We start from the raw sequence: 16984 nt of genomic DNA, 5'->3' as shown, positions 1-16984 counted from the left end.
GGGATCAGGCACCCTACCCATTGAATGGATTATTACCCTCACCACCTCCGGTGCCAAAGGGGAGCCCACCTGTTGATCAGCATCACCACGGCTGCAAACAGCTCCTCGTACAAACCAGCAGCCATGCCCTGCAGGCACTCCACCCCACTCAGCTTGGGTCCTGAGGAAGAAAAGGACTCATGGGTGGAGATCCCCTCTGCCCACAAGTCCCTGTGAAATCTGAGCAGAGCAAAAGACATTAAGAATCCGCTCAGCCCCCCCAAAGAGATCCCCCCCCTCGCCTATCACCTGAGTGGAACAAAAGGCGTCTGGGGAGCATAGCAGATTCCAGTTCTTATCAGAGGGGGCTTCAGTTTTGATATCGGCCTCAACCGTGGATGCCTCCAACCGAGATTTATTGCAGTCATTCTGGAATCCCCCTTTACCCACTGTGGCGCAGCTTCTGCTGGTTTATGGCTAGCCCCATAAATCTCCCCCCCCACCCCAGGAAATGGGTCTGGGTGGCTCCCACGTCTTTGATGAAAGGCCTTGCCCTGGACTGCTAAAGCCAGGAAACCCATTTCAGTCATCGCCCTCTCTAATGACATTTTCCCAGGACACCCTCGCTTTTATCTCAGTGGAGAAAAGCTGGGGTGTCCTATGAAAATATTCTGGGAGAACGCGATGATGGCAGCAGGTGGCCCCCCACATTTTTATTATGAAGCCATCAATGTAGGAGAACTAAGAATTTAAGGCTTTTCACAGGTGTTTAGACTGAGCGTGCGACTGACCTGATGGGACCATGGATAAACGGATGACCGGAAGTGTATAGGGAGCAAAAGAAAAGGCGACACACCAGCCGGGCGATGGGGGGACAACCCACCCACTCCCTTCTCTGCACCCGCCATCCCTGCCTTTCTGCCAAGCGGAATCAGGCGCAACCAAAAGCAGGCGCCGTCTTGGCGAAGCTGCCAGGCCACAGGCTCCACGCCTCTAGGCTGCCGACCACCCATCCCAGTTTAGCAGCTGCCCATCCTGGCACTGGCCGTGCGAGGGAGGGGACAAAGCCCCCCCAGGCAGAAAGGCCCCTGCCTTCTCCTCCAAAGGGAAGGGGCCAGCAACAAAGCAGCCCAGCAGGTCTCACCTGGCACCTGGTCCGGTTGCTAGGAGACCGTCGGAGGCTTATTGGCTGCCTCCCAATTGGCAACAGTCCCAATCCAGGCCTGGTGGCAGCAGAGCGTGCAAAACCCAGGCCTAATGGAGGGGAGGGGGTAGACAGGCAGCTGGGGAAGGGGATTCGGCCCAGGGAGGAGGGGGCCGGCCAGGCTGCCCCCTTCGTTCCTTTCTGTTCACACCTCTAAACTGTCTTCCTGCATGGAGGTAGCCCTCAAAGGCGCTCTGTGTGTGTGTGTGTGTGTGTGAACTCGGGGACAGGGAGGAAAAGCAGAAAGGGTCAGGGGTCTCCCTGAGGAAACAAGAACAGACCCTGTGTTGCAAAAGGTCAAGGTGCAGAGGTTGGAGCCCCACCTGGGTCAAGGGGGCTCATGAGGGCAGAGAGGGAGACCAAGCAGAAATCACACGGGGGGAGGGAGGGCACATCAAAAACAGTGGGGGGCAGCCGTACCATCGGATGGCTCCTCCAGGCCGGCTCCAGTGGTGACCTGATCAAGGATCCGCTGCAGGTGGTGTTTGAAGACAGCCGTGGTCAGCTCCTCCGCCTCGCAGCCCAAGACATCCGCTGCCCGGTTGGCCCACTCAAACTTCAGGAACTGTTTCCTGCCCACTGGAGGAAGAGCGGGAGAGCCATCTAGAAACCCCCCCCCTCGGGATTGCCCAGCCCCCCTTCCCACTCCCCTGTCTTGGGAGGGGCTGGGACTGAGTGGCCCAGTCCTGTTTCAGCCCTTCAGCCGTGCTGGCCCCCTGCCTTATGGCGATGCACCTGGCCAGGCTCAAGGGAGCCGCCTCAGGCCCTCTACAGACCCCAACGGAGCGAACAGGAGCAGGGCTGTCCCTTCTGACGGCTGCTATCCAAACCAAGATTAGCAGCAGGCTGAGGAATTCCCTCTGCCGAAGCACCCAGAAGTGCAGTGACTTGTCTGGCAGCCCAACAAGGGTTGAGTCTCAGATGCCCTGCGATGCCCCCCGACCACGGGGCCCTGGCTGCAGCTCCCCGGCAGCACAACAGCCATAGAGGTTTGTGGTGTCTTCACCATCTTGGCTTTCCAGGGACCCCCCAAGAGCAGCCGAAGAGGGACCATCACTGCAAGGGCAGAGCACCAGGACCGGGGATCGGTGGCCAATTTCTGCTTGCAAAACCTTCTTTAAAAGGAGAGGGAAGCAGTCAAAGGGTGAAAGCTGCAATTTCGATATGGCCCCTTCGCAAGGAGAGAGTAGAATTAGCCCGACTGCAGCCATTGGGTTTCCTTTGCCTCCCAGGGCCACCTTCCCTCTCCGGCTGCAGCAGCGCTGCGGATTCCCCTGCCGAAATGGGGCTTGGCTTTGAAGGGCATTCAGAGCCCCCCTCCCCTCTGAATCTGTCCTTGCGGGACCCTCCCCGCCCACCACGAAAAGCCCAGCTGCACAATGTGCCTTTTCTGAATCGCTATTTGACCTCCTCGGTCAACAGGCGAGAGGCGGAACAGGCCTGGTTGTGAAAGCAGCCACCACGGAGGCAGGAAACCAGGTGGAAGCCTTCTCTGAAGGTTGGAGAGAAGGGAGGGAAAGGGGAAGGGCCAAGAAATAAGGAAGGGACAAGGCTGCCCGAGGGAGGGCGGAGGCAGAGGGGGACTGAGCCGTGGCTGGGGTGCCCACAGACCTCCCCAAGGCCAAGCGCGCCTGGCGATGCAACGCCCAGGTCAGCCAACGAAGGAGGCCTCAGTAGCCCCTTGGGAGGCCCAGCCCTCAAAAGCGAGGAAAGAGGAGTCGCCCCAGGCATCCCACTGCAGAAGCTTCACTGGGGTTCATAACCTCCGCCGCCTCCCGCCTGCCTCCAATTGCCTGGAAGCCTCCCCCTTTTTAACCAGGATCCTTGCTCCCCACCTCCACCTGCCTCCCTGCTGCTCCCAGCTCAGTTGCAAAGGCCCGGAGGGGCCACCTGCGCAAAGTCCACCGGAAAGACTCTTCTGCTGAAGTGGGCATGAAATGGGAAGGCCGGAGTCCCATAGCCAACACCCCCCAACTCCTGGCCTTCAAAATCAGGGAAGGGCCAAGCAGGCCACAATGAGAGGCCCCGAGGGCCCCCCCAAAGCGAGCGAACAATGCTGTGCCTCTTCTAAAACTTTCTTTGCCTCGATGGAGAAGCTTGGCAGGGGCAAAATGACTGTGCCTGGCGGACTGAGGCGCTAACTTCCTAATTTCTTAATAATTAATCATTGATTCATGGGTGAAATTACCCTAAGGCGCAGTGCATGCTAGGGAGACGTTTATGAATGGAACCCCAGCAGATTCCCCGGCCCTGCGTGTGCCTGTCTCTTTGCAAGGGAAGTGCATAAATCGTCAGGAGCGACTACTGCAGGAAAGCGGGCAGCCTTAACGAATTTATGAGCAACTTCACAGCTTCTCTCTCTCTCTGTGCATCTTAAGGGGCTTCCCAAACCAGCAGGGTTTCCATCAAAAAGTCTCTCCCCAGTTTAACTCCGACCCAGAAACAAGGAACTTGCAGGGGAAGGAGGAGTAAGATGGCTGGGCAGGCCAGAGGGGGGCGGGGGGGGGTTCAGAGCTAGGGCAACGGAATCCAACAGGGCACTTGAACACCTCTATAACCCTTTGGACACACAGCCCCCCCCCTCCCAAAACACAGCCCACTCCGAGCCCACAGCGGGGCACAGGGAGACCTTGGACTCTACGGCCATCTGCCCTGGCAACTGCTCCTCTTCCGGCCAGCTCGAGAGAGACCAGGAGCCGCTTGACCAGCCTCGCCCAGTCTGTTCGTGCCCCTCTCCTTGGCTCTTAGAGATGCCCTGGGCAGCATCTCAGGGCCGCCCCACGGGGCTCTTGCCCCCTCTTCCTGGCTGTACCTTTGCAGACACCGGCAGCCCCCAGGTGATAAATGCCAGCCAAGACTCGCCAGAGCGCTTCCTGCTCAGCCGCCTCGACTCCCAGGGTGCCCAGCGCAGCTTGGAGCTGAGCAAAGGCGGCCACAGCCTCCCGCTTCTCTTCTCCCTGCAAGAAGGAAGAGCGTTCCAGAATCCCCCAACAGCCTCAAGGCAGGTCCCGGAGCCACAGGCCCCCCTCCATCCAGGGAAAGGCAGAACCGGCTGGGGGTGGGCTGGAGGAAGAGATTCTGCCTGGCCAAGATGAGGGGGGAGGGGGCGGCACCTTCCGCCCCAGAGAGGCCTTTGCGGGTCCTCCTGTTCCCCTCAGCAAGAATCGGACTCTGATGGAACAGGTTCTCAGCGCAGGGGGCGGGGAGGAGGGAACCGGCCTGACCCACAGACTTTCTCAGGGGACACCCAGCCAGGGGGAAGAGCGGGAGACGGAGCTACTTACCTTGAGGCTGGCTCTGATGCCAAAGTAGCTGTTCTCTGCCATCTGATGCAGATGCAAAGTTGACCTATTGGCAGAGGTTGGGGGAGAAGAGGACAGAGTTAAGCACTTGCAGAAAGCACTGATGCCCAGTGGGCCTGCAAATATTTAGGAGCCAGTCAGCATCTTTGATGCAGCCAGAGCAATCCACTGCTGGGTGCTGCCAATGATGAAGCCCCCCCCCCCCCTGGTAGCAACGCATGGCAGCTTTTCTTGGCTCTCTGGCCCCCTCTGCTGGGGAAGGGAAGCCTCTTAAGGCGGCCAGGAGCAGCTACTGTACAGCAGCCTCCACTTTAGAGTGGGGAGGCCCTAGACTAAGTGGAATTATCTTCCTATGGGATTTTCCCATGTATTTTACCAGGAAACTTAGATAGGGCAGGCTAGAAAGGTCAGTGCCCTTCTAACCATACCCAAGCACTCTGAGTTTGTTGGCGATGTCCATTTTCCTCTCCGAGTTCATGGTGACCTAACCCTAACCCTAACTGGAATTTTCCTCCAATGGGATTTTCCCATGTATTCTACCAGGAAACATAGACAGGGCAGGCTAGAAAGGTCAGTGCCCTCCTAACCATACCCAAGCACTCCGAGTTTGTTGGCGATGTCCATTTTGCTCTCCGAGTTCATGGTGACCTAACCCTAACCCTAAGTGGAATTTTCCTCCTATGGGATTTTCCATGTATTTACCAGGAAACATAGATAGGGCAGGCTAGAAAGGTCAGTGTCCTTCAAACCATACCCAAGCACTCCGAGTTTGTTGGCGATGTCCATTTTGCTCTATGAGTTCATAATGACCTAACCCTAACCCTAAGTGGAATTTTCCTCCTATGGGATTTTCCCATGTATTTTACCAGGAAACATAGATAGGGCAGGCTAGAAAGGTCAGTGCCCTTCAAACCATACCCAAGCACTCCGAGTTTGTTGGCGATGTCCATTTTGCTCTATGAGTTCATAGTGACCTAACCCTAACCCTAAGTGGAATTTTCCTCCTATGGGATTTTCCCATGCATTTTACCAGGAAACATAGATAGGGCAGGCTAGAAAGGTCAGTGCCCTTCAAACCATACCCAAGCACTCCGAGTTTGTTGGCGATGTCCATTTGCTCTATGAGTTCATAGTGACCTAACACTAACCCTAGTGGAATTCCTACTAGCGGGATTTTTCCCATCGATATTTTACCAGGAAACATAGATAGGCAGGCTAGAAAGGTCAGTGCCCTTTAACCATAACAAAGCACTCCGAGTTTGTGCGACTGTCATTTGCTTCTATGAGTTATGGACTACCCATAACCCTAAGTGGAATTTTCCTCCAATGCGATTTTCTCCAGTATTTTACCAGGAAACATAGATACGGCAGCCTAGAAAGGTCACTGCCTTCCTAACTATACCCAAGCACTCCGAATTTGTTGGCGATGTCCATTTGGTCTATGAGTTCATGCTGACCTAACCCTAACCCTAAGTGGAATTTTCCTAAAATGGGATTTTACCATGTATTCTACCAGGAAACATAGATACGGCAGCCTAGAAAGGTCACTGCCTTCCTAACTATACCCAAGCACTCCGAATTTGTTGGCGATGTCCATTTGCTCTATGAGTTCATGCTGACCTAACCCTAACCCTAAGTGGAATTTTCCTCCAATGGGATTTTCCCATGTATTTTACAAGGAAACATAGATGGCAGCTGAAAGGTCAGGCCCTCCAACCATACCCAAGCACTCTGAGTTTGTTGAATGTCCATTTTCCTCTAGAGTTCATGGTGACGTAACCCTAACCCTAAGTGGAATTTTCCTCTAATGGGATTTTCCATGTATTTTACCAGGAAAACATAGATAGGGCAGGCTAGAAAGGTCAGTGTCCTCCTAACCATACCCAAGCACTCCGAGTTTGTTGGCGATGTCCATTTTGCTCTATGAGTTCATAGTGACCTAACCCTAACCCTAAGTGGAATTTTCCTCCTATGGGATTTTCCCATGTATTTTACCAGGAAACATAGATAGGGCAGGCTAGAAAGGTAGGTGCCCTTCAAACCATACCAAGCACTCCGAGTTTGTTGGCGATGTCCATTTTGCTCTATGAGTTCATGGTGACCTAACCCTAACCCTAAGTGGAATTTTCCTCCTCTGGGATTTTCCCATGTATTTTATCAGGAAACATAGATAGGGCAGGCTAGAAAGGTCAGTGCCCTCCTAACCATACCCAAGCACTCTGAGTTTGAGGAGGAGGAGGAGGCCCTGGTGGTGGCTAACTGACCTTCACTTCCTTGCCCAGGTCCCACAGGAGGTCAATGTGCCCCCCCCAGCCATGCCCAGATTCAATGCATTCTGAGGGAGCCTGAAGATCACCCTGCCGTCACCCTCTGACCTCAGCCTGGCAGCCCACCTCTGGTCCAAGTCCAGCCCTGCCAGCATCTGCGAGAAGACGTTGAAGGTGCCCTCTCCCTCGGGCTGCTGCGCCACCCGGGCTCTTTCTAGCAGCATCGTCTGGGCAGGAGAGAGGAGGGGGGACTCCTGATTAGCTTCTTCCTGAAGGTAGCACCTCACCTGGGCACAGCTATGGCCACCCCATTGAGGATGTCGGAAGGCAGGAGCTGCTGTGCCCCCAAAGCCCCACCCACTGCTACCTCCAGCCTTCTTACCTGGAGATGGACAGCCGTTACATGCCCAGAGGCACTGAAATCCAGCGCCATGACCATGGAGAAGCGGGTGGAGGCTCCATTAGGCCCAGCGGGTACTGTGCCAAAGGCTCTGAGCACCGTGAACACGGCCTGGATCTTCTCCACTGCAAAGCGAAAACACTCTGGAGAACGCAGGTGTGTCCCTCAGCACCCCCTCCCTCCGGCCATGGGGGCTGGTGGGATTTGGGTTGGGGGGGCTGCCCAGCGCATGTCCTACCTGTGACCCGGTTGTCCACGCTGCCTGCGGTGGCCACAAGGTACTCCAGGATGCTCTGGCAAGCGGCCGTCTTTCCCGTGTTGCTTCTGCCCAGGGGCACAATGGCCTGGTCCTGCCTCTGCATCAGCATGCGCCAGTAGGCCCTGTGCGCCACCGCAAAGATGTGCGGAGACATCCTATCCCTCCTGCCTTGGAAGGCCTGGGAAATTATGGTGCGTGTCTGTGTGTGTTCCACGCACAGCCACTTGGTCCCCCGCCAGAGGACCTAGAGGGCAAACCGGCCCTTTGCCCAACAGCCAGGTTTCTATACCTTTCTGGAGCTGCTGGCCAAAGAGGGAGCCAGCCTGAGGGCCACCAAGTGAGGGCCAGCGAATGTGTACGGCAGCTGTGCCTGGCACCTCTGGCGGAGAACGTGGATGACGCTCGCCTCATTCAGGCTGACCAGCGCAGCCAGGTCCTCGGTGCAGTCCAGGCTGGATGGATTGGCCTGTTGAGAGGGGGGGAGGAGGTGGAACATCTGACCACAGAAGGAAGCCACCTTCAGCTGCCCGGTTCTCTTCATCTCCCCAGCAGCCAAAGGAATGAAAGAGACCCCAACCGGATGCTTCCAGAGAGTCAAGGCAGGCAGAGGATCGTGCCAAAATGACCCCCTAAATTCAGTTGCCTTCAGGCAAGGATAGAAGCCCCCACCTTCTGGACCTCCTCTTCGTCCACCTCCACAATGGAGCCATCGGCGTCCAGGCGAGCACGCACGGTTCCTGGAGGCAGCTCCGGAGTGCCCACGTCTGGCCTCAGCTCAGTGGCTGCAAAATGAAGGCCAGCTATAAGGCCAAACCCCCCCCCCCATTCGGCAAAGGCAGCCAACCTCCCCCAGCTCAGGGGAGCCCCCATTCCCAGCCGGTGAGTAGGGGGCTACCCGGGGTCTGCTCTGGGTCAGGAGCCGCCACACGGAAGGCATTGGTGGTTCCCCCAGGGACCCTGCCTGCCCACTTTCCTCTCCCTGCTGGGACAGTGTGTGCACGCACACACACACAACCACACATACACACCAGTCACAAATGCAAACAGCAAGGGGAGAACAATCTTTGCGTTTTACTTATTTATCACATTGATATTCCACAAGAGTTCAAGGACTCTCAGCAGCTTTCACGATATGAAAAATTAATTAAAACATCCACGGTACATGAAACATCAAAAAAAAATCTTAAATCATAAAATCCTAAAATAATAAACTATCTCAGCGACAAACTTACAAATAAAATAAGCCAAAGCATAAAACACGACATAAGGCAAGAACTCAGTCCCTCCGTTCTTCCCATCCTTCCAAAGTTACTGGGGAGGGGGCTGCTCCTGTTTGCCTGGAGAGGCTACGCTGCCCCCACCAGCCCCTCAGTTGCAGGAGCCAAACCTACCAAGAGCAAAGTTTTCCTTCTGAACCAGCCAGACTTTCTCCGTTTCAAACCAGATGTCCTCAGAGACCTGTGAAGGAGGAGGGAGGCTGAGCGCTCCCACTTTGAACTGGGGAGTGAACAATTTCACTGGTTTTCTAGCAAAGCTGGACTGGAAGCTCCTCAGGGACCCTTTGCAATCTGAGGCGTGTCCAGCCTGCGCCTTCCCGCCCCCTTTGCCCCTGAAGGCCTGGCCCCACTTAAAGACCGCAGAAGAGGGGTGTCCCTTTTCGGCCCCTATTTGGGGTCTCCCCAGGACTCCCAGTGCCCTGAACTGCTGTGATTTTGTTTTGTTATTTCTCAACTCTTGGACAAAAAGGCCACACCCGCAATCACAGCAGGATTCAAGGGCATCAGTGGCCATGTTTTATTGATGCAAAGTGCATCCCTAATGGAGGAAAGGCAGATGGGGAGAGCCAGAGGGCTGCAGAGGAAATTCAAACGAGGAGAAAAAGAAGAATTCTAAGCATCGTTTCCCATTTTGGGGGGCAAGAGGTGGGCAGTCTGGGGAGGAGACAGCCCAAGGCGCTCCGAGCATTTGGTCCTGCCAGGCATAGAACGCAAGGAGGGCTCCCAAACACCGGGCAGCTTCAGGCTCACCTGGCTGGAATCGGGACTCTCTTCCGGATCCTCTCGTCCTTCTCCTGCCAAGACCTTCGCTGCTTCTTCCAGGCCCCCCTCAACCCCTGCTGCTGTTCCAGGGGGTCCCTGCTCCCCCCCTCCTCCAGCCGGAGCCTCTGCTTGCTGGGCTTCCTCAGGCCCCTTCCTGGCATCTCCCCTCTCCTGGCTGGCAGCTGCCAACGCCTCTCCTGGCCCCTTCTTGCCTTCGGCCACGTCCCCTTCCCCCTCTCCCTTCCCTCTCTCCTCTCCCAGCTCCTCTCCATCTGCCCCGGTCTCTTTCCTCTTCCCCGTCCCTCTTGCCCCCCTGCCCGGCTTGGTCCTTCCCTGGGCCATCTCCTTCCTGGGGCTCTCGAGGCCTTTGCCCCGGGCAGCTGCCGTGCCAGGCCTGGAGTCCGGCGGGCCTTCGCTTGCTTCTGCAGCAGGCGCTGCGGCCAGGGGGGCCTTCTCTTCCACTTTGGGGGGAGCAGCTGGAGCCGGATCGGGCCCAAAGAGCTTGGCGTTCCTCCTTGGGGGGCCTATCCTGAAGGGCAGCGTCTTCTTCTCCGGGAGGGCAACCCTCCCTTCCGCCGATGGCTTCTCCCCGTTCAGCCTGCCCTGTGTCAGCTGCCCCCTGCTGCTGGTCATGCTGCCCCCCTCTTCCAAGCGGTCGTCCTCCTTGATCACAAACTGCTGCACGGGCCCCACCTCCGGCTTCCCGGGAGGCTGCAAAGCAAAGCCAAGCCAAGCCCGTCAGAAGTTTTTCCAGGGGGCCGAAGGGCACCAAGGGGGCAGAGACTTCTCCCTGGGGGCAGGTGGGAACCCATGCAGAGGAGCCCCCCTCCCCGAGGATTCTGAGAACTGGGAGGCCTCCGGGGCTCCCGACACACTGCAGGGAGATCCAGTCTGGCTCTGCTCGTGCGCCCAGCAAGGACGTGATGCCCCCAGGGAGGGCTGTCGGGGCACCCTCCTTTCCAGAGGGGCCCCGACCTTAGAGCAGATCCCAAGGCAGCTGGCACTCCACCAACTCCCCCCCCAGCTTAACAACAGCCCCCCTCCCCCCGCCACTCACATCTTCCTGGGAATCCGAGGCAACTTCCTCTTTCAGCCTCAGCGCCTTGGACTCCTTTTCGTTCTGCCGCACGAGCTGCTTGATGAACCCCCCAGGAATGATGGAGAAAGGCAAAGGCGGGGAGGCGGACGGGAGGCTCCGGTCCTCTTCCCTAATCTGTTCACACCAAAGAGTTCCGTTACTCAAGGAAAATGGAAGATGTCAACTGCAGCATATCCCCCAACCGCCCTGCCTCAGGGGACAGAAGACCCCCAACCCATAGAAACTCCCCCCCCCCTTACAAAGGCTCGGAGACCAAGCCGAAACCCCAGATACGCTGCAAGGCGGGGGCTCTGCACATGCTCCGGAGGTTTTAACTGAACTAAAGATGCTTCCAGAAGAGCACTGCTCTGTGCATCCGTATGCAGACACACAAACACACATGCCCGCCCCATTTGCAAGTTTCAGGATACAGGAAACTGCCAATTTTTTTGGCTAGATGTGATACTTCAGCGGCCTTCCACTCTGGGGTGAAAATTCGAATTAGTTGCTAGTCAAAAGCAGAGAAGCTCATGAAAAGAAGCCAACAATGCAGAGGAGGAATCAAGCCGTTAATAGCAAGGAGGGCAGCTCAGCAGCCACCGGGGCTCTGCTTGGGCCTTTTGAGGGCACCAAAGCTCCCCCCCCCCAGCTCATGCCGCTCTCCAGGTTGCCTCATGCGGGCTGCATCTGCCAAGAGATCCACTTCCCTTCTGCTCCCAGAGAGCGAGTCGTGACGAGATGGCCATGCTGACAGGCAGCTCAGAGGGGGCAGAGCTTCACGAGTGGAGACAAGGAGGAAGGACGGCGGATGGAGACCCGGAACAGCAGCCTGCATCCGGATGGAGCGCACACCCAGACGGGCCGGAAGAAGAGGAGAGACCGGTCAGGCTCAATTGGACCCCCTCGCCCTGTTCGGAGGCCCAGGCAGGGCAGGGCACCCTAGACTGAGCCTCTGCTTTTCCAGACCCCTGGAAGGAGAGACGGCCACCCCGGTCCTCACACTGGTTGGCTCCTTCTCACAGGGACCACCTTTGCCAACCCTTCCCACTCCGGCGGGGGGGGGGGCTGAGGAAACAGACATAAGGCTTCCCCTTCCCCCAACCCCCCCAGCTGAGGTCTCCACCATGAGAAGCCCTGATCCCTGGAGGGACCCTCACCGGCTGAGCAGGCCATCTTCCAGGCGGTTTCTGAGCTTGGACTCCATGCCAAGCGACACAGCCCTCATCCCCCAGCTCCACGTGTCTGGGACAGGGTTCCCTGGACAACAGGTGATTTTTCCCGCTGACCTCTTGGAAATGTAGCCTTCACAGCTTCTCCTCCCCTCCAATGCCTCAGGATAGTCACCAGCTGTACCTGGCTGACGTCTTGGGCAAGTTAGGGAAGGAGGGAGGGGGCATAAAAACTCCCCAGTTCCACCTAAAGAAAGAAGCCCCTGCAGGACACAGTGAGGTCGGGCTGGCCTGAGTCTTAGCCTGCAAGCTGGGGGCCCCCCAAGAGAGAAATTCCTCAAATGCTTCCCACTGGTTGGGACAGACCCTGATTAAAGCCTGGCTTTATCAAGAGCCCTTGGAAAGAGGAGGCCCTTGGGGAGGTCACCTCTGCCGCTGACTGTTCTCTCTGGATCACGCCCGGGGATCCTCCCAAACCCATCAGCCACCACCAGCTCCAAGCCCTGCTGAGCCGCTTTCCAAAGAGCGCCTTCTCGTTCAAGCCGTTCTGCTTCGGAATCGTTCTGGCCTTTATTTAAGGGCCCCAGGAAGCCTCAGGAGAAGCTGCATTTTGTTCAGCGCAAAGGACACGATAAGAAGGGCTCCTGCTGGCTGGCGGCCACGTAAGCTGAAGTGGAAAGGGGGTTGTGGACAAGAGCTGAATGTAGCGCACCATTCCAGGCTCCCAGAGCCTCTAAATCAGGGGCATGCTTATTATTGTTATTATATACACACGTACACCCACCCATGAATAATGCATCAGAGAACAAAGAGGACAGCAGCTTCCCCCACCATCTCTGTTTCCAAGTGTGTCTTGAGGCAATTGGGAAGTGCTAAAATCTACCGTAAATGTAAATGTGTTCTTGGTGGTTCTCACCCCCCCCCGTAACCATGGAGACATTTTTAACTGCCAGCTGGCTGGGTCCCTCGACCACAGGCGAAACGCCTCAGAAATCCAGTTCAAACACATCTACAGTAAAAGCAGCAACAATCAGTGCAGGCAAGAATGACAACTTGAAAAAGAAGCCCCGTTGGCACCCGGGCACGGCTGCCCTCGTCCCTTGGCCCACTGGCAAAGCTGCCCTGGGCTGCCCCCTCCAGCTCTTCTCTCTGGACAGGCTGAAATCGGAGCTTCGCCAACCCACAGCTGCCCGGTGGGCGAGAGAGGTGGGCCTTCTCCAGAAACCCGATCCCTCCTCCCCAGCAGAGAAGCTGGCAGGGGCTGCCTTGGGCCAGTCGGACCGTTCTGCGGAGTCTGGATCAGCCTGCCTGGCCAGAACCCGGCCCACCTCTCCAGCCGCCACATGGCCGAGGCCTCCTTTGCTGCACTGGCCACCCAGCGCACAGCCTGGCCTCCACCCACAACCAGGGCGCCCAGCTGGAAACCGTGGAGGGAGGCCACTGCCGCTCCGTCCAGACTGAGGCTCTCTTAGACCCACATGGACGTGTCCTTGTGCGTGGCCACTTCTGCGATCTCAGATCCAGCCACGTCCCTCTCAACCACCTTGCGCAGAGGTCCCAGGGCCCAGAATCAACTCTCTGATTTCTGGACTCCCGTAACCATTTCCTCCCGCCTTCTGGACTAAGCCGCCATTGCTTACCCAATCCTGGTTTACCCTCCAAGGCCTAAGTTCACAAAACGCCCTAAGCAGAAACCAGACACGGCCCGGTGCGAGGCATGGACCTGCCACACACACAGACGGTGTTGATACAAAAGGCCTCGTTTGGTTTCTGGATTAATCTGTTTTCCATCTTTACAGAACACACAGCATCAGGAATTCACTCCCCCCCCCAAAGTATTTGGCAACTTGGCTCATGAGAAGGCACTCCTGGGGAGCAAAGGAGTGTCTTGGATCACCCTTGTTTTATTTCATTAACTGGGCGTCTGTATCGGTTCAAAACAAAGTACGCTCCATCCGTTGACAAGATCCAATCACACTTTGGCACTGTGCCAGGGGGGCCTTTGGCCGCAGGTCAGCCCCCACAGGGGAACAAGACGTGGACACTGATTTGCGGGTTCCTGCCACATCGGAGCAGCAAAGCAAACAGTTATCCAGACAAAACTTGGTGGCCATCACTAGAAATCCTGAAAACCCAATTCTGCCACTCTCTGTGCCCACAAGACCCGGGGCTCTTTGGTACATGAGCACCCCCCTCCTAGCAACTTTATTCTTTTTATACACAGACACAATCGCTGCACCTGTCACCTTTTGGATTCTGATTTCTCCAGATTTGGGATTCAGAAAGGCCCCTTTCTACAAGAGAGGAGCACCCACATCCCCAGTGTTTCTCCGTAAAACATGTTAAAATAACGTTTCAAAGGAAAAGCAAGTTTGATCGCTTAAGAGTTCATCGTACTGATTTCTAACCCTGCCACCCACATCGTCTTCAAAGGCCAAACTGGGATCAGCGGCTGAAGGCCCAAATCTGGCCAGGATTCAGACCGGCCTAGGAAGGCCCTTCAAGAATCCAAAGGCCTCTCCTGATTAACATCTTCAGAAGCACCTCCAGTTTCCCCCCCCCCTTTTAAATTTCCCAGCGTTTGAGCTGGTTTGTTCTTGCCCAGGGTGGTCTCCCGGGACGGCTTCCCCAGGAATCTCTCTGGGTTCGGAAAATGAGGGTCTTGCCCCGTTTTCCTCGGGGATCTCTATTAGAGCAAAGAGAAGAAGGCCAGTCCACTTCTGGTGGACAATCATCTAGGGAGAAAGGGGGCCAGGATGGGACCTTCTTCCCAGCTGAGCTGCTCCCACAGCCTGGGCTGAAGAAAGGCCCTGCTCAGCCATTGCTCTCCGACGTTCCCGCAGGCTGTTCTTTGAGCCTGGCTAAAAATAGCCACCTGCTGACCCTCAGGCCGGCATTTGGGAGCTCAAGGTAGGCGCCCACCCCAGACCTTCTCCCCTCCCCACGCAGTCCCAGAGGGCGCCTACCTTCTCTATCAGCCACCTGGCTGACAACAGGTGAGCGGCTTCCTACACAAACGGCCCCAGCAGCAGCTACAGGTTCCCAGCAGGCAGGAAAAAGCAGGAGGAGGAGGACGGGGGAAGTGATTAAGCGGACCCCTCCCCTCCCTCCCACCCAGCCCAGATGAGAGCCAGCAGCTGAACAGGAGGACATGTCATGGCTAAAAATACACCCGGGTGTTAGGCTGCCTGCCTGCCTGCCTGAGACAGAGGCACCCTGCCAACCAGCTGGGCCCAGGGAAGGGGGGACTGGTGCCCTCTCCCTTGGGTACACTCGGGGGGCCAGCATCTGCATGTGTGGCCTGGGGCACCCACCCAGAAGAACAGGGGTGCACAGGTTGAGTGTGGAGTATGAATTCTGCCATCCAGGCTGAATCCTACCAAGCTCAGAGGGGCCACCCCCCCAGCCAGCCAGCAAGTCAGGGGTCCCAATTAACCACAAAACATTAAGTTGAATAATATCACCCAGCACAACCACAACTCCTAGATCTCACTCCAAAGAGGCAGCTTACTTTCTCCGAGAGCACTGAGGGGAATGAATATTCCATTTTTCCCAAAGGCTACTGCCCAGAAGTCTTGGTTAGTGGCCAAGAAGATCCCTGGATCCTTTTCCAAGCCCCCTCTATGGCCGTCAGCTGGTACAGCCCAACCGGCACCCACGCTGCTTGCTTTTCCTGACCAGCCTTGCCCACCATAGAGTAATATGGCTTTGCCCACTTTTGCTGGGCTGGAGGTGTTTGGTTGCCGCACTTTTGACAGGCCCCAGCTCCCATGTGTGTAACAACAGTTTTATCTGAAGGTCTTAACCTTTTAACACAGCTCACCCCATCACAATCTTGATGAGTCTCAAGACTCTGGCCGCCATTACTACTAAAAACAAGCACAATCTTAGGAATAAGGATGACTTACCTGAAAGATCCAGATGTGGTTCCAAGGATTCCCAGGAGTCTTTGTGCTGCTTCTGCTGCCCATCTGGCGTCATCTCTTCCACCACGCCCAACGCGGCCACTCACCCCTGGGGATCATCCTCTAAGGAAGACCAATGACCCACCTTAAAAACAGCCCTGCTGCAGACACAAACGCCACCCGTACGGTGCCAGAAATGCCAGCAAGTATTACGTACCACAAAAATGTAAATCCGGTCTTGAAAATGCTCCACTTTCCTTTCAGAAGGAAAGGAGGATGGACTGAGGTCTCCTAAAGGTGGCTGTTCAAGAACTTCCTTCTTCTAGTCTTCCAACTTACACAAACATCTCCTCTCTTCTTTAAGCTCCAAAGAGCTGTGGAGGAAAATGTTTCCGATAACATCTGTGGTCACCGGATACCCTGAAAAAATGAGCCATCACCTGCTTTTGGGGAGGAACGTTGAAAGAATTTGGCTGGGAAGCTCACGCAACTGGCTACCAGCTGCCGTCCCTCCATTAAATGCTCACAATCGGGGCACTGGTCAACTTCAGGATCTGGTTCGAAAGGACAAAACATCTACGACTTGGTGACTAAAAAGGCCAAGCTGACCAAACTGCTTGACTCTCTGATGGGAACAAGAGTAGCCCTGGTGGATCCGGCCAAAGGCCTCCTGGTCCAGTCTCCAGTGCCCCAGTGGAGGACGGCGATAGAAAACCCGCAATCGTCTCCACTACTCTCACCTGGGCAAACTTCAGTAGCCCCGAGGAAGACCCTGGGGTGGTGGAGGGGGAACGTGACAAGAAGGCTGTGACTGTGGTCATTAGGATCTCAGTCCTCCCAAGGTTTCCATCCTCGCTCATTTTCATGCGAAAATGTGATTTTTTTTAAAAAAAAAATCATCCAATAGATGGCAGCAGATATGAACTTTGGGGTGAAGAGAAACCTGGGTAAAACTGCTCTCCCGGGCTCCTTTCCACCTTAAGCAGGGAAGCCACCTGAAGCCAGGGCCCTGCAGGGAAGACCTCCTGATCCTGCTCCCACCTCCAGATGGAACACCTTTCCTCACCTAGTGCAGGAAAGGGACGCAGCCCCAAACTCCTCCGCTCGGTCAGTCGTGCTTCAAGGCACACCGAGGCAGAAAGGCTGGAAAATAAACAAACCAACCGGATCATCTTTCACTGGCTCAAGTCAGGGAGAGGCTGGACTGCAACGTTTTCAAAGGCAGGCTGGGAGTCCCTGTCCAATCTGTTGGCCTGGCGTCCTTCCTCTTCTGTCCTCTGGTGATTTTGCTGTGGTAAGAATGGCAGAAGGGGGAAGTCTTCCTCCTGTTGGGCTGCCCTCCTGAGGACTTCGTGGGACCTCCATCTGGCCTTCTCCCTAGC

At 56.1% G+C, this 16984-nt stretch overlaps 1 protein-coding gene across 5 annotated transcripts in view; it reads right to left on the bottom strand.

The window, feature by feature from the left end:
- Positions 1 to 15967, bottom strand: part of MYO18B (myosin XVIIIB) — a 42996-nt gene extending 27029 nt beyond the window's left edge. For 3 of the 5 annotated variants that reach the window (XM_039362633.1, XM_039362635.1, XM_039362636.1), the window contains exons 1-14: positions 14664 to 14799; positions 11236 to 11357; positions 10508 to 10663; positions 9439 to 10161; positions 8803 to 8869; positions 8081 to 8193; positions 7701 to 7877; positions 7391 to 7589; positions 7135 to 7277; positions 6879 to 6979; positions 4468 to 4531; positions 3996 to 4140; positions 1604 to 1762; positions 70 to 160 (exon numbers count right to left, since the gene is read on the bottom strand). In XM_039362633.1, the coding sequence (XP_039218567.1) occupies positions 70 to 160; positions 1604 to 1762; positions 3996 to 4140; positions 4468 to 4531; positions 6879 to 6979; positions 7135 to 7277; positions 7391 to 7589; positions 7701 to 7877; positions 8081 to 8193; positions 8803 to 8869; positions 9439 to 10161; positions 10508 to 10663; positions 11236 to 11274 (2177 nt within the window). In that variant the 5' untranslated portion in view covers positions 11275 to 11357; positions 14664 to 14799. Of the gene's footprint in view, positions 1 to 69; positions 161 to 1603; positions 1763 to 3995; positions 4141 to 4467; positions 4532 to 6878; positions 6980 to 7134; positions 7278 to 7390; positions 7590 to 7700; positions 7878 to 8080; positions 8194 to 8802; positions 8870 to 9438; positions 10162 to 10507; positions 10664 to 11235; positions 11358 to 14663; positions 14800 to 15605; positions 15726 to 15819 lie in introns of those variants that run through there. The other 2 variants (XM_039362634.1, XM_039362637.1) reach the window with 2 other exon arrangements.
- Positions 15968 to 16984: the final 1017 nt, after the last annotated feature.

Source organism: Crotalus tigris, unplaced genomic scaffold (assembly GCF_016545835.1).
Source record: "Crotalus tigris isolate CLP2741 ecotype Arizona unplaced genomic scaffold, ASM1654583v1 scf7180000019478.12717781048:2074007, whole genome shotgun sequence".
NCBI classification, from domain to species: Eukaryota; Metazoa; Chordata; class Lepidosauria; order Squamata; family Viperidae; genus Crotalus; species Crotalus tigris.
Note: the sequence above shows the minus strand (reverse complement) of the source record. Positions and strands in the feature narration are given on the sequence as shown.